At 34.7% G+C, this 15486-nt stretch overlaps 1 protein-coding gene across 1 annotated transcript in view; it reads right to left on the minus strand.

Annotated features, from left to right (window-relative positions):
- Positions 1–6454: 6454 nt before the first annotated feature.
- The window catches only part of LOC136029755 (opsin, ultraviolet-sensitive-like), a 44144-nt gene continuing 35112 nt past the window's right edge, over positions 6455–15486 (minus strand). Inside the window, exon 3 of the mRNA XM_065708260.1 lies at positions 6455–7287. Within this exon, the coding sequence (XP_065564332.1) occupies positions 6455–7287 (833 nt within the window). The remainder of the gene's footprint in view (positions 7288–15486) is intronic.

A 15486-nucleotide genomic window follows, 5' to 3' on the forward strand; every position in this document is an offset into this window, starting at 1 on the left:
CCACGAAATTAATTTTGTTTTTTGACCTTGAGAAACTAGTTCATTTTAGAACTTGAAATGAAATGAGTAGAACGAAGAAAACGTTAAAAATCGTAACTAAGGCAATAAAATCAGAAGCGAAGAAACTTATTAAATCCTCATGATATTAGCTTCGTCCTTTGAATAAAACAAGACGGTTGATTCAAAGTTAAAAAAAACATAGAAAACAAATAGCTACAAAAAACTTGTCTTATATTAAATAAAAATAATTTCTAATGGAATAAACAGTTACATTAATACTTGACACAGAAGATATTGTGAACAGGCTATAGATTTTATGTTCTGAGAAGCTTTGTGTAAAGTGTAAAATTGTGTACAGATTGCAGAGGAGGATCGTTCTAAATATTCTGAATTGCTCCTGATAAAGCAATTTCTGAGAACTGTTCCTGATACGTTATAAGTTTCACTTTTGCTCTTCACTCTCATGTGCAGAAAATGTTTCTATTTAGTATCTGCCTGTTTTTAGTTGTGCTTTTAGTAAATTGGCTTAAAAATGAAACACATGACCATATGTGAGTGTTTACTTGGATATTGAAATAGTTTACTACTGCCTATCAAATCGGAATCACAATGGCCATCTCAAAAGTTTTGCTCGTTTGAGGTTTTTGCTCAACTTTTCTTGAAACATGTAGAATGTGACACTAAAGGACAATAAACGATTATGACGTTTGCTCACAAAGAAAAGGGTCCTAGAACTTGGTATTTTTGTTTGCTGAACTATTTATCAACTTTCTACAACTCTTGGTTTCATGCAATCACTCTGACATGAAGTACATCCAACGAATAGGGAAAAGGACAAGATCATAAAAATATGTTTTCTGATAATAAAGGTCTAATATTGCACGATATAATCGCTAGTTAGACAAATTGTGCTCTTGAGGAAGGCTTCTGCCCTTACTCCTTTGATCTGTTAAGATCGGGGAATCTGACAATATCATTTAACTATTTCATTTTAAGCTTAAAATCTTCCAATAGTAAGAGAAGAACTGCCAACTTAGGACACTTATTCCCTTTGTTTGAGTCAAGTGATGTCAGGTTGTCAGTTGTCAAACAGTTCGTGGTAACGAACTGTAAGTTAGGAGCAACCCGGCTAAAAAGTAATCGAAACTCTACAAAACTGAATTTTGATACCAATAAATAGATCAAAACCATCGGACTATTAAGCTGATTTTAAATATGTAAGTTTCATTAAGTTTAGTCTTACCCATCCAAGATTACGAGCCTGAGAAAATTTGTATTATTTTAGCAAAAAGGGAAAAATACCCCCTAAAAGTCATAGAGTGTTTGTGAAAATCACACCATCAGAATCAACATATCAGAAAACTCAAAAATAAGGTTTTCAAGTTCCTATATGCAAAAATGTGGAATTTGTATTTTTTTGCTAAAAGAAAGATTTCAGATCCATGCTTATTTGTTTGTTTGTTTGTTTTTTCCTAGGGGTGATCTTATCGACTCAGTGTCCCTAGATTATCGGGAAAGGGCTTATTTGAACAGAAATTAGAAGTTCAAGTGCCATTCTTAAATAATAAGAAAATGGAGGGCAACTAGGCCCTATCCCACGCCCCTTTTTTCTCAAAGTATTTCGATTAATATTTTCCTTAATATAGTTGAAGGGCCGAATAACTATTCCTTTGGACGCATCTTGACCCCCCACGAGCCCCGAAGGAAAGGTCTTTAAGTTACAAAATTCATCCATCGTTAACGCATAGTATTTGTTATTGGGACGCATGCAGACATTTTTCGGGTTGGGAGGGTAAATTTTCTGCTGCTTGGATTTTCCACGGGAACAATTTTCTATGGTGAGGCAGGTTTCCAGGCATTGATTTTATCAGGGAATATTATACTATAGAGGAATTTGACAGACTTCCTATACAAAATTCTTTTTATATTTCTTGCTTTCACTTTTCCGTCTCAATTTCACACGTGGAGTTGGTAGGTGTAATTGCCTTAGTAAATTTTCACCGGGATGGAATGGTCTAGAGAATAAATCTGTAGGGAGGGTATTTCTTTGAGGATGTGGGGCTAGATTTCCTGCAATAAATGAAAAAATGATCATAAATTAAATAAAAAAAACTAGTTTTTTTCACCTGAAAGTAATGAGCAGCAATAAAACTTAAAATGAACAGAAATTATTACGTATATGAAATGATTTGCCACCACTTCAACGCCTCGCTCTTTATGCTAAAGTTTGAATTTTGTCCCAATTCTTTAAGAACGACTTCAGAAACCCTCTGTTCGTCTAATTGGACACAAGAATCTTATTTTTCAAAAGTACTTAAAAAATGTAGTGGAAAGAGCTAAGTGTTGAGGAAGAGCCAACCCCTTCATATACGTAATAATTTATGTTCGGATTAGGTTTTATTGTTGCTCCCAACTTTCAGTTGAAAAAATATATTTTTTATTTCATTACATAAAGTGTCAACGCTAGCTCTCCACAATTTCTATTAAAAAACTGCACAGACACAAGATCTTCAAGGGGCAGCCCGAATAAAGCAGCAGTCTTTTCAAGAAATCACCCAGACAATTGTACAGCATTCGAGTCACCCAAAGAGGGGGAAATTTTTTATAGATTAAAAGCTTTTCAATTAAATTAAAGCTTAAAATTTTCATTTAAGGCTTTTCTTAACTATTTTGCTTCACTCGAGGTTTTTGCTAAAGTTGGACTTTTTGTCCCACTTCTTTAAGAAGAGAAACAAAAATTTTTAAAACACTATAAAATTTCACCTTAAATAGAGGGTGTCTGTTAGGGGGCAGCCCCCCTTTATAGGCAGGATAATGTCTTTGCGTTTTAATTCTATGTGTCGTAATTTACTTCTGTTTGCTAAGACTTGTTTTGTCTATTTAATAATCATATCAATAAGTAATAGGTCAGACTTCCTAACTTTGAAAGATACCATGAAGGTTAGTTGGATAAAAATATCGATTTTTCTTCTAGTTTGGTTTAGATTTGACTTTTTACAAATCCTATGGATTCATACGATTTTTACCAAATTCAAGGCCAAACTTGAAGGTATACTAAGATATACCTAAGGTACACTAAGGTATACCAAACTTGAAGTTACAATCTTATTTTATACATTATTTCAAACTTTACCATTAAAAAGGGAGCGAAATTTCAGGAAGTACATCTATTCATTTAACTAGCAGTAGAAGTAAAGTTTATCGATCTTTTGCGAAGCAAAACTTCTGTAGAGAGAGGGGCCAGAGGTGGGATCCAGAAAACACTCTCCCTTGTACTTATCTGAGCTTTAGGTCCGTTAATAATAAACTTTTTTTTCGAGTCCAACGACTTTCAGAGTCAACGAAAATTATCTTATCTACCCTTTTAATTTAATCACAAGTTATTATCTTTGCTCATAAGCGATACATAATAAATCTCGTATTAATTTACAATAAGAAAACACATGTTGTGATTCAAATCATAACAAAATCGGGAATAAGCACTTAGTGGTAAGCTGCTGTACAACATCTAATGTATAACTGTGAGCTATTCAGGGGTCAATTGATTGAATTGAGATATCAATATTATGGCAGGAAATCGAAACTTCACTTAATATGTTCATATTGATATTTTGTTTAAGCTAAGACTGGCCATAATAACAATTGAAAAAACAAATGGAAAAAAAAATATTTTGGCTGTCTTATGCTGAATATTTGTTGAAGAAGCTAATTTGACTAAGTTTAGATAATAAAATGCACTGACATACTTGTTTAATACGCATCATTGATGCTACTGACACTTCAAGCACATATGTTACTGAACTCACTCAAAAAAGAAAAAATCCGATACTGGATTACACTAAATATATTTGTAATTGAAATCAGGCTGTGAATTTATGTTCTTTCGTCTGTTTTATCTTTTTTTGGACATTATCAAATCGGCTTTTGGACAAATCTACATACTTTAGGCTACCAAAAAGTCGTTACTTTTTACATTTGATATTTCAGATAAGCTTAGTCTTATGTTAAAAAAAAAACGGGTTGGAATGTTTCACTGTGGTCTAATAATATTTTAAATACTGTGTCCTACCATTTATTGGATTCTTTAGGCAAGATTAAATTAAAAAGGAACAAGTTTTTTAACTGAAAGTAAGGAGCAATATTAAAACTTAAAACGAACAGAAATTACTCCATACGTATATGAAAGGGGCTGTTCCCTTTTCAACACCCCGCTCTTTACGCTAAAGTTTCACTCTTTCTCTCAACTCTACTTTTTAAAGCAGTAAGAAACTTTAGCGTAAAGAGGGGGGCGTTGAAGAGGGAATAGCCCCTTTCATATACGGAGTAATTTCTGTTCGTCTTAAGTTTTACTATTGCTCCCTACTTTTAGTTAAAAAATACTTTTTTTTTTATTTAATTTCTGAACATTTTGAATTAATGTATATTTTGATTTTGGCTCTCCGCACATCAATAATTAAGGTGAAATTTGCATATTAATTTATTTTTATGGCTAAATGGCTTTCTCATAGTTTCGATCGGATGATTTTGAGAAAAAAGCAGTGGGAGGGTAGGCCTTGTCATCCTCAAATTTTTTGATTATTTAAAAAGGCAACTAGAACTTTAAATTTTTAATGAACGTTCTTATTAGTAAAAATATACGTAACTTACGAATTAACTTCCGTAACAAACTTCTATATTCGTATGTTTTTATTACGAACATTACAGAATTCAACCCCTCGTCAGTACCTCGCTCTTTACATTAAAGCTTAAATTTTGTCGCAATTCCTTAAGAATGACCCTCACAAAGGCCGTAGAATAAATAGTTGAAATTAATAAAATTACTCTAGCGTAAAAAGCGAGGTATTAGGAGGAGATGAACCCCTCATATGCGTAATAATTTCTGTTCGTTTATGGTTTTAATGCTGCTCCTTACTTTCAGTTGAAGAATCCTTCACCCCCTTCATGAAAATTCTCTTCCTCCATGACAAATTCCTCCATGGAAAGTTCTTCCCGCGTAACCCCCTTTCCTCATACCCTCCCCCCAACCAATAAATCCCCCTGAAAGCGTCTGTACACTTCCCAATAACCATTACTATATGTAAACACTGGTGAAAGTTTGTAACTTGCAGCCACTCCCACAGGGACTGTGGGGGAGTAAGTCGTCCCCAAAGAAATAGTTATTGGGTTTTTTGACTATGTTGAAAAAAATAGCTATCTCAGAATTTTGATCCGGTGACTTTGGGGAAAAAATGAGCGTGGGAGGGGGCCTAGGTGCCATCCAATTGTTTTGGTCACTTAAAAAGGGCACTACAGCTTTTAATTTCCGTTAGAATGAGCCCTCTTACGACATTCTAGGATCACTGGGTTGATACTTTCACCCCTGGGAAAAAAACAAAAACAAACAAAAAAAAACAGAAAAACAATCAAATAAACACGCATCCGTGATCTGTCTTGTGACAAAAATGCAAAATTCCACATTTGTGTTGATAGGAGCCTGAAACTTCTACTAAAGGGTTCTCTAATACGCTGAATCGGAATGGTGTGAGTTTCGTTAAGATTCTATGACTTTTAAGGGGTTTTTCTCCCTATTTTCTAAAATAAGGCAAACTTTCTCAGGCTTCGTATTTATAAATTTATAATTTCGGTGACTATTGAGCCGGGTCACTCCTTACTACAGATCGTTACCACGAACGGTTTGATAAAAGCTTATTTAAGTATCATCTACTGAAAAATACACAATTGGGAATGTTTTTATTTTACTAAGTTAATAGCCTTAGCTATGGATGCATCAATGAGATGTCTGAAAGGCAAACCCAGAGTAAGGATGTATCAAGTTAGAATCCACTACCAAAATGAGACACTAAACAAATATATAAATTGTTGTTAAAAATGACAAACTGCTAAATAGCTAAAATAGACCTAGAATCAATGCTCTTAGAGTTTGGAAAACTAACCATAACTTCAATCCCCTAGGTTCTAAGTCCTTGATATGGACATGTAATGCTTACAGTTCCAAATCTATATCTACATGTACAAAAATCTACTGTTTGTTTGTTTGTTTGTTCGTTCGTTTGTACGTCTATAATGAAAAAAAAAAACTAACAAAAAACCAAAAAAAAAACTAACAAAAAAAAAAGAAAAAAAAAACTAAAAAAAGAAAAAACTAAAAAAAATTAAGAAACTAGTTCTTAAAAAAAAAACTAAAAAAAAACGAAAGAAAAAACTAATAAAAAAAGAAAGGAGAAAAAACTAAAAAAAAAACAGAAAAAAAGAAAAAAACTGAAGAATAAAACTAAAAAAAAACAAAATATTAATTTATTAATTAAAAAAAAACTATAAAAAACTGGGGCGCGCAGCACCACAGTTACGCGTGGCATGGGTGAGCTAGTGGTAAATATCTAAATAATGTATTGATTTCTATGGCCAATATTTAGGCCTTAAGTCTTTGAGCCCGTCCTTGCCACCTGCCATATCATCAACTAATTCGACTGTTCTTAATCGGATGTATCTCGTTAGCGTTCTTATTTGTCCTATCTTGTGTAAAATCAGCTTTTTCCTTTGATGGGGAAGAACTATTGGATTCAGAACTTGAACAATTAGTTTTTCCTTTGATGAAGTCTAAATGAATAGTTTCAGCACTACTACTTAAACAGCAGTTACTAATTATATTGACGATCTCTTTCTTCATGCCTGGGTGAGATAAAGCATACAGAAACGGATTGGCGCAAGCAGAGAGTTTGCAAAACACTCCAGGTAGCATGGATGAAAATGGGGTAACGTATTCCTTGTTTCCAGAAATTCCTAGTAGGGCTACAATAGCATACGGTGTCCAAGCTATCATCCATAAACCGATTAGTATAAATATTGTTTTCGTGATTTTCATCTCTGTTTTTTTCCTATATATATTATCGTCAACGTTCTCAGAAACTTTAAAGTCACTTCTGCGGATTACAGAAACAATGTTAATGTACGAAAACGATATCAAAGAGAACGGTACACACCACGCCCCGATAAAGAAAATAAGAATAAATATCCTATCCTTCATATTATCAGAAAGATATTCAAAGCTGCAACTCGTCAAGTAACCCTCAGGTACATATCGACTTATTCCAAACAATGGTAATGACGCAAAACACAATGCGTAAAGCCATATAAAAAGTATTTGCACCATAGACTGTATTTTTGTTGATTTTCGGTCTGGATCGAAAGGTTTTGATATGACGCGGTATCTGTTGCCCGCAAGAATTGCCATGCTCATGATTGATGTTGTTCCGGTCAGTCCACCGACGAATCCGTAAATTTGGCATCCTGCAAAATGGTTAATATTATGCGCTGTCAAAACATATTCAGCAATACATTCATTTTTATTATTTACTGCTGCTACTACTACTAACAACTCATTGCAACACCAAGCTTCCTAAGATATCTTTAACACTCATCGTGATTGCAGTCGTAGATGTACCACCACCCATATTAACCACATATTCAAAAACACTTTTCTTAGTGCAGTATAGTGAAAAAAAAGCTTTTGAATGAACAGTCTTGTGAAGAAGATATTTATATTTAGTTAAAAATGATAAGTGTTATATGGGGAGACTTCATACCATTTTCAGACAGAAAAAACCTAAGAATTAAGAAAATTAGCTTGAAACACCTCGAAATAACGTCTGCTGAAAAAAATTCACCACATAAATTTCAATAGTAGAAAACCCTTGACATTAGATTTATAGCTCCCAATCCCAAAAAAATTATAGGTATTACTTATATTTTAGTAAATTAAGCTGGAACAGATATGACTTTTTTTCTTTGATCTTTTTTATTGTCAGCAATGGCTGCCTTCTGGGTGGTTATAGTGCAGTGAAATAGAATTATTTCTTCTTCTTTTTTCTTTTTTTTTCTTTTTTTTTTTTTTTTTTACTTGAGACTGACAGCGCTAAGACAACTTCCGACATGATATGATAAATAATAATTTTGAAATGCCTACTTAAGACTAATATTTCGTCTGAAACAGCGATTTTACGACAAGCCTATTTCTGTATCGATGAGACCAGAAACTTTTATCATTGAATCAATTATTCCATGATCTAGCCTTTCACCGAGCCAAAATTATGCTATGGTTTAAGCCTTTCTATGGGGAAGGAATAAAAACCGATAAAAATAATAATTTCTCATGGATTTTCAACCAATTTTAGGTGTTTTTTCTATATAAAAACAAATTAGATCAAATATCAAAGATAGAATTTGGTAGATGCATAGAGTTGAATCTCAGCTAAGGAATGATGTCAGAATTGCTGTCTTTTGTTTGTACATTAATAATGTAGGAAATATGAAAAAATAACCAAAAATAACCTAAAATCGTTCAGTGAGCATAAGCCTTAAAATATTTCTAGGAGCTCTAACAACCTATTGGATTGTCACTGGCTGGTGATCAGTTTCTCAAATGACATATAATTGTTTCACTTACCCTAAAAAATATATTTTTTAATATAAATATATTAAAAATATAAATTAAAAAAAAATATAAATAAATATATTTATTTTGTAGTACTAGATATAGTTGCACCATTGCACGAAATTTTAACATTGGTTGCATATTTTATTCGTCAGGGCTAGTGGCCTAGGAGAGTCAGCGCAATTCCAGTATTGCAGTACTGAGGGTATTGCAGATACGCAGTTTTGACCACCTGACGACACATAAAGTCTTTTAATTAAATTTGATACTTTACCGCGAATAGATTATTCGTTTAGCAAATGTTTATAGTGCAAAAAGTTTAGATTGGTCAGAGAAAAAAACATTGTTAGTCTCCCCTGCCCTCTGTCCTTATCCCCTGGGCAAAATTTAAGGCTTATTTAGCCCCCTAAAATCCTCTGAAAGTTTTAATTAGATCGGGTTGTTTTTTAATTTTTTTTCAACAAAAAGAATTCCCTGGCAGGTTCAATTTGGTCTCAAAGGACATTCCTAAGGTATTACAGAGACAATTAGCTATTTCCATAATCTCTTAACTTATAGCGTTTTATTATTATTTATTTCTCAGCTTAACCTAAATAGCTTCCTTATCTCATAGTGCCTTATAGTGGAAACACGTATAGTCTGATAGAGATGAAAATTCAAGTATACCTGGCTCTCCTCTTTAATTCTCTCACATCTGAAAGTTTTTAAATCGATTTCTCAAGCCAATCCTGAGATATTTGTGGTATATTTTTTGATCAACTGGATGCTTAAGGTGTCTTGTGACATAGCTCTGCCTTTTCTCCAAGTCATGCTTCAGTATTCATTTAGATCCCCCACAACACACCCTTAAAGTTTTAACTTGATGCCCCGAGCTGTTGTACAGATATTACAAATACAAGATGTCAACAGCCTGATAAAATTTAGTGTGTTTTGACTTTCGATTTCCTTGAACCATGGGGCTAACTTTCGAGGCAGTTTCAGAACATTACACCCCTGAAATCCTCAAAAAACACTTTGACTGTAGTACAACAATGATCTTCAGACTTGGGTCTTATGTTTGTTACGCTTCAGCTCTGTATAGCATCACAGAGCCGACGAGAGCTTCATAAATCGTGTCGAGAACGAAGTTTTGCTCCGGTGAGAAGAAGAGGATAGGTCAATCGTCTAGCTGATTGTTTCATTCAAGTTTATCTGTAGTCCAACTTTTGACATTTTTGTTTTCAGTTTGGAACAAATCCAGCTGTTGCTCCATGAGATCCGCAAAGATGGCAAAGTCATTGGTAAAGTTAGTGTCCAAAGTTTACACTAAACTTAAGGTTTAAACATAAAACCCAGTTTGCTCTCAAACTTCATCCCAAATCAAAAGCCTGAAGTAGCCTTTGTAATAATACAATGTATTATGATATAATCTATAAATCCTGGAAAATTTACACGACAATCCTTGAAGAACGATCTATGACAACCATTCACTTCATCGCAGCTCCCCGTCTTGTGGTACACAGTCTTCAACTTATCACAACATTTCTCTTAGAAGCTGGTCTTCTCTAAACCTCCTATACAGCTTGTCGATCACCAAGTTAAATGCCGTGAAGAAGATCGACAGAGTCACACCATGTTTCGGTAAATTCAAGACAAAATTGCATAACCACTTTCGCATCCTCAGCACAAAACCTAAATTTCCCTTGCCCTTTCCTCTCCTTTCGTTGCAAGTTTTTCTTCTAAGCTGTTCCTTCAATATTGCAGAAATGCTAATTTGATAGCTAGAATATGAACAGCCTCTTTCAATTTACTTCTGTCCGCACCCATGAGTCAAAATTTGAGGTAAAAAAAAGTATCTGAAAGTGGAGAAACTCTATGAAAGTTCTAATTAATTTCCAAGCAAATAAAATGTTACAGAGAATTTCAAAAGACGTATGCATGTGGCAACTTTGATTTACTCAGGTGCTTGTGCCGTTTCCGAAGGATACAAAGGGAGACTCCGGGAATCCTGGCCTAAAGAATGATTCCCATAAGCTTATAGTTGACTGGCGAATCAAGAACAAGTTTGACCGCCCTTTCTAATAAATCCTACTTGTAAACAATGGCAAATCTATACAGTTTTGACTTCTTGCCCCAGGGGCTCTGAGGGTGATGTTTGCTACGAAGGCATAATTAATTAAGCCCTTAAATACTTCTGAAAAAATTACATCTAAAATGTTTGCCCTATAAGGAAAATGTTTACCCCCCCCCCAAACACGTTTTTCCTTAAAAATTAATAAAACACTTTCAATTTTTAGCTCAATAAGCCCCTTTTTGAGTTTCATTTACCACCGCTTCAATACGAAGCGGCCCGTGAAAAATTTTTCAGTCATTTGTCAGGCTCTGTTTTAGGTTTAACAGAAAAAATTATATTTTCTCTTTTTCAGTAGTGTCCAGTTAGCTCAAAGGCTTAAGAATACAATTTTCAAGCCGATCTAAAAAATAATTTTCCCCTCTCTGGGCTTTATTTCCGGGGAACGACGTCTTAAAACAATTCTTTTTCACATTTGACTCCTCTTGGCTCAAGAGGTTAGGGCCGCAAATTCCAAATTTTCAATATAAGAACTTTTCGACCATTTTTGGGTCACTAGACCCCCCTCATAAAAAAATATGTGATACTCTTCACCCAGCGAATAATTCCTAAAATTGCTGAGCCAATTGGGTGTCCAAGATTAAACAAGCCTCCTTTTCATTGGCAGCAAAATAGCACTGTCTAAATAAAAAGTGATATGGTTTCAATATATTATTGTTGTTTTCCCCCGGGCTACGTCATATGGAAGAGATGTTCATAAAAACTTTGGATGGGGCTTGTTCAATTGGAAATTGAAAATTCTAGAAACGAGAATTCAGTTAGCGGAAGAAAATATTGGTGATTACTATTAGGAGAAGCAAATGGACAGTTTGGTTTTACACGGTCTAAAACAAAAACTAGGTAGTGAGAATAAGAAAGAAGTGTATTCCCTGATCAAGGAAAAAACGCGAGTCAGTGGTGTGCAAGAGAACCAGATTGTTAGTGTTTTTCGGTTCAGATTGAACAATGCTAATGAGGACTCTACAAAAGTTGCCCCTGTACTAATTCGAATCTCGGATATGAACATTGCGCGAGCGGTCTATAAAGAAAAGTCAGCATTGGTGAAGAGTGGAATGTTTCTGTCAGAATCTCTAACAAGAAAAAAACGTGAACTACTGAATGCCGCAAGAGACCGTTATAAAAAGTTCAATGCAGGGTTGGACAAGGGACAGGTACTCGCTAAAGTTCCCGGCCAATCTGCTCTGCGCAGGATTAAGACAATGGCTGACTGCATATGAATAAAGGATGATTAAGTTTATTTGAACAAATTGCATTTACGTTTTTTTTCTTTTTTTTCATGTGCGTTTTGTGCTTATTTATAAGCCGTTTGTCTAACTGTTTTGTGTCATCATATTAAGCCAAGAAGTTGAGGATACACAGTCGCGTCTGAATTTATTGGAGAAAAATCCTCTTATAATTGATATGTTTCTAGCATCTAATATTGCGGCAGATGACAGAGGATTGAATTATAAGCCTATGCGATTAAGTACTTATGTTAAGATGTCGGGACTTAGTAAACTTGGTCGTTTTGTTGATTTTACAGTATGTTGTTGAAACTGCCACGTGACAAGTTCATATGATGAGATCGTTGATTTTCTAGCACGGTGTCTGGATATACAAATTATGGCCCTTTGTGAAACTTTTTTAAATGTGAATACCAAGCTGTCGTCTTATAATTTTCCAGGTTATAAATTGATTGTAAGATGTCGCACTGGTCTGTCAAGAGGTGGAGTCTCTGTTTTGGCAAAACAACAGCTGGAGCATAATCTGAGAGAAGACCTTGATGTATGGATAGAGGGTAAGTTCTAAAGTCTTTCGATTGAGGTAGATTTTAGTGCGCAAAAAGGTGGAAAAATGGCTAAAAAATGACAGTCTTTACTGTAGTGTATAAGCCTCCGACAGCGAGCTTTGATGATTTTTCCAATGGATTTGAGTACCTGATGCCGAAAGTTAAAAAGTATGGAAATGAATTTGTGTGTATGGGTGATTTTAATTATAATCTTTTGAATGCTAGTGGAGATAGTCTAAAATTTTTAAACATTATGTTTGCTAATGACCTTTACCCAGTTGTTACGTTGCCTACAAGAGTGACTGAGAAATCAACGATACTAATTGATAATATTTTTGTGTCATCAGAAAGAATCAATTCAACGTATGCGGATGTAATACTGACGCCAGTGTCTGACCATTTCCTAGCTTTAACCAAGTTCCAACAGAATGCTCCACCATTGAGGTGAGCTCCACCAACAGTGAGCTCCACCAGGAAGAGGAAAGACCGGGCGTTTATCCGAGAACTGAAAAGTGAGAACATTCAAAGACTTAGAGAACAAATAAGTGTAGTCTCATGGGAAACAGTTTTTGAACAGACAGATCCATCGATAGCTTTTGAAGAGTTTATCACTATAGTGGCAGATATTTATAATTCTACACGTCCTATGAAGTAACTACGATGTAAATGAATGAATCCAAAAAAAAACATGGATGGGTCAACAACTCTTTACAATGATAAATTTAAGAAATGAAATGTTCTCAGATTATCTGACATTTTTGGGTGACGAGAGGCGGAAGCATTTTATTGACCAGAGAAATAAAACTAATTCATTTAAAAAAAAAAATAAAGTAAAAGCATTCTACAGGACAAAGTTTGAAGAGACAGCAGGTGATCCGAAAGGTACCTGGGACATAATTAATGGAATAATAAAAGGAGAAATAAAGCCACAGGAACATAGTCTTGAAGTCAATGGTAAAGTCATTAATGACCTGGAGGAAGTAAGTGAGAATTTTGCAAATCATTTTGTAGCAGTTGGTGAAAGAATTCATGCTGAAATGTCGTCTGATACTTCTGTGCCAACGCAAACTTTTGTGAAGGACCATGGTGATGGACGTGAAATGATACTTGAACCTTGTACTGAGTTAGAAGAGAAAAAAGTGATAAGCTCAATTCATTCTAATAGTGCAGGTATTGACGGCCTTAACCTCAAAACCTTTAAAGTGGCAGCAAGTTATCTTCTTCTTTGTAGGCTATTATTTGTCTTATTAACCTTTCAATGGAGCACGGAGATTTCCCTGATTCACTGAAAATAGCAAACATAATACTGCTACCAAAAACTGACACTGTAAAGAATCTTTTTAACTGGAGACCCATCGCAGTCCTACCGCTCCTTTCAAAGATTTATGAAAAAATAATTCATAAACGGTTATACAATCATCTTACAAAGAATGGATTTCTAACTGAAACACAGTTTTGCTTTCACAAAAACCACTCAACAGTTCATGCTGTGCAACATTTGATAAATGCTGTGAATGATGCTCTTGAAAAGGGAGTATATATTTTATCTATTTTTATTGATTTTAAAAAAGATTTTGATACAGTGGTTTTTAGTATACTTTTAAAGAGGTTGAGCGGTCTTGGAATGGTTTGAATCTTACCTGAGAGGAAGAAAATGGAGTGTGTGCATAGAGCATGAAAAGTTGAGTATTGTTGACGTAACATGCGGTGTGCCACAAGGTTCGGTTTTAGGTCCCTTGCTGTATTTGATTTATGTTGATTCCAGGAGGTCTTATGTAGTAGGGCTTTTGACATCATTTGCAGATGACACTACCATTTTAGTTACTAGCAAGACAGTACAGGAATTAGTAGATAATGGAAATAATGCGCTCCAAGGTCTACATTCATTCGTGTCTGAGAGCTTACTTGCTGTGAATGCTAAAAAGACTAACTACATGATGTTCAAAAGAACTGGAACACACGGAGGGTTGCCCCAGCCAATTACATTTAATGGAGGGAAAATTGACCGAATAGAAGAAACACGTTATCTGGGATTTGTTATTGGTTATAATTTGTCATGGAAAAAGCATAGTGATATTGTGTCTTCTGAAGTCTCAAGAGGTGTTGGAATACTGCGTCGCTTTAAAAATATTTTTCCAACCGTTTGGGTTGTTCACTTTGGGCTAGCAATTTTTACAGTAATTTCAAAAAAGTACAGATACAACAAAACAAGGCCTTACGAGCTATTATTAAGTATACAGGACGGGTTGTTAGTGCTGAATCTGTTTTTTGAAAGTTTGGTTATTTAGACGTAGGACAAATTATAAATTACCAGATTGGAACGTTTGTATATCAGTGTTAGAACAATATTGGCCCAAAGGTGTTTTCTGACTTATTTAAAAGGAATACTTTTTATCACGAATATGATACAAGAAATGCGGAAGTGTTGGCAAGCCAAGAGCGAAATGCTACACGTTCAGGATTTACAATAAAGCATATGGATCCTACCGTTTGGAATTCGATTCCTAGGGGGATTCAAAGTGTGGCACGTCTACCCCAATTTAAGGCACGCCTGAAGAAACACTTCTTGACAGATCAGCGTTGAAAAAAAAAGGTGTTTGTTATAGTGATTGGAAGTTTTAAGACAACAGCATGTTCTTTTTTTCCCCTCTTTCAGTGTTCTTTATTCTCTTTTTTTTTAAAGTAGTGTAGATGATGTTGATTTGAAGTAAGAAATCGCTTTGACTGCCTTTACAGGCCCATTTGGGCTCTCCTGCAGTCGAAGGTAGTGTGTGATTTTTAGTCTTTTTGTTTAATAGATTGTTTTTGAACTTGAAAAAAGAAAAAAAACTAGTGCTCTTTTCTGAAAGTGTTCCGAAAGAAGCAAGAGTGCTTAGAGATTGGCAAGCCCCCCTATCATGTTCTTTTTAGTAGCTCTGCGCCAAAAAACATCCAATCAAAATTTTAATATAGCCATTTTGCTCAAAGTACTTGAAAGTTCCACTAACTATGCTTCCAGGGATGACATGGCCCTACACTACAGATTTTCTTGGGCATGTAATGAAAATATGCAATTTGCCAATTTTTCCCTTGTAGGTTTTTGTGTTGCGAAAGGGAAAAACATTTGATCCTGTATATGTGTCAGAAGGCTGAAGATATTAAGGTGAGACTTGCGGGAATGTTTATCATTTCCAAACA

This window comes from Artemia franciscana, chromosome 7 (genome assembly GCF_032884065.1).
Source record: "Artemia franciscana chromosome 7, ASM3288406v1, whole genome shotgun sequence".
NCBI classification, from domain to species: Eukaryota; Metazoa; Arthropoda; class Branchiopoda; order Anostraca; family Artemiidae; genus Artemia; species Artemia franciscana.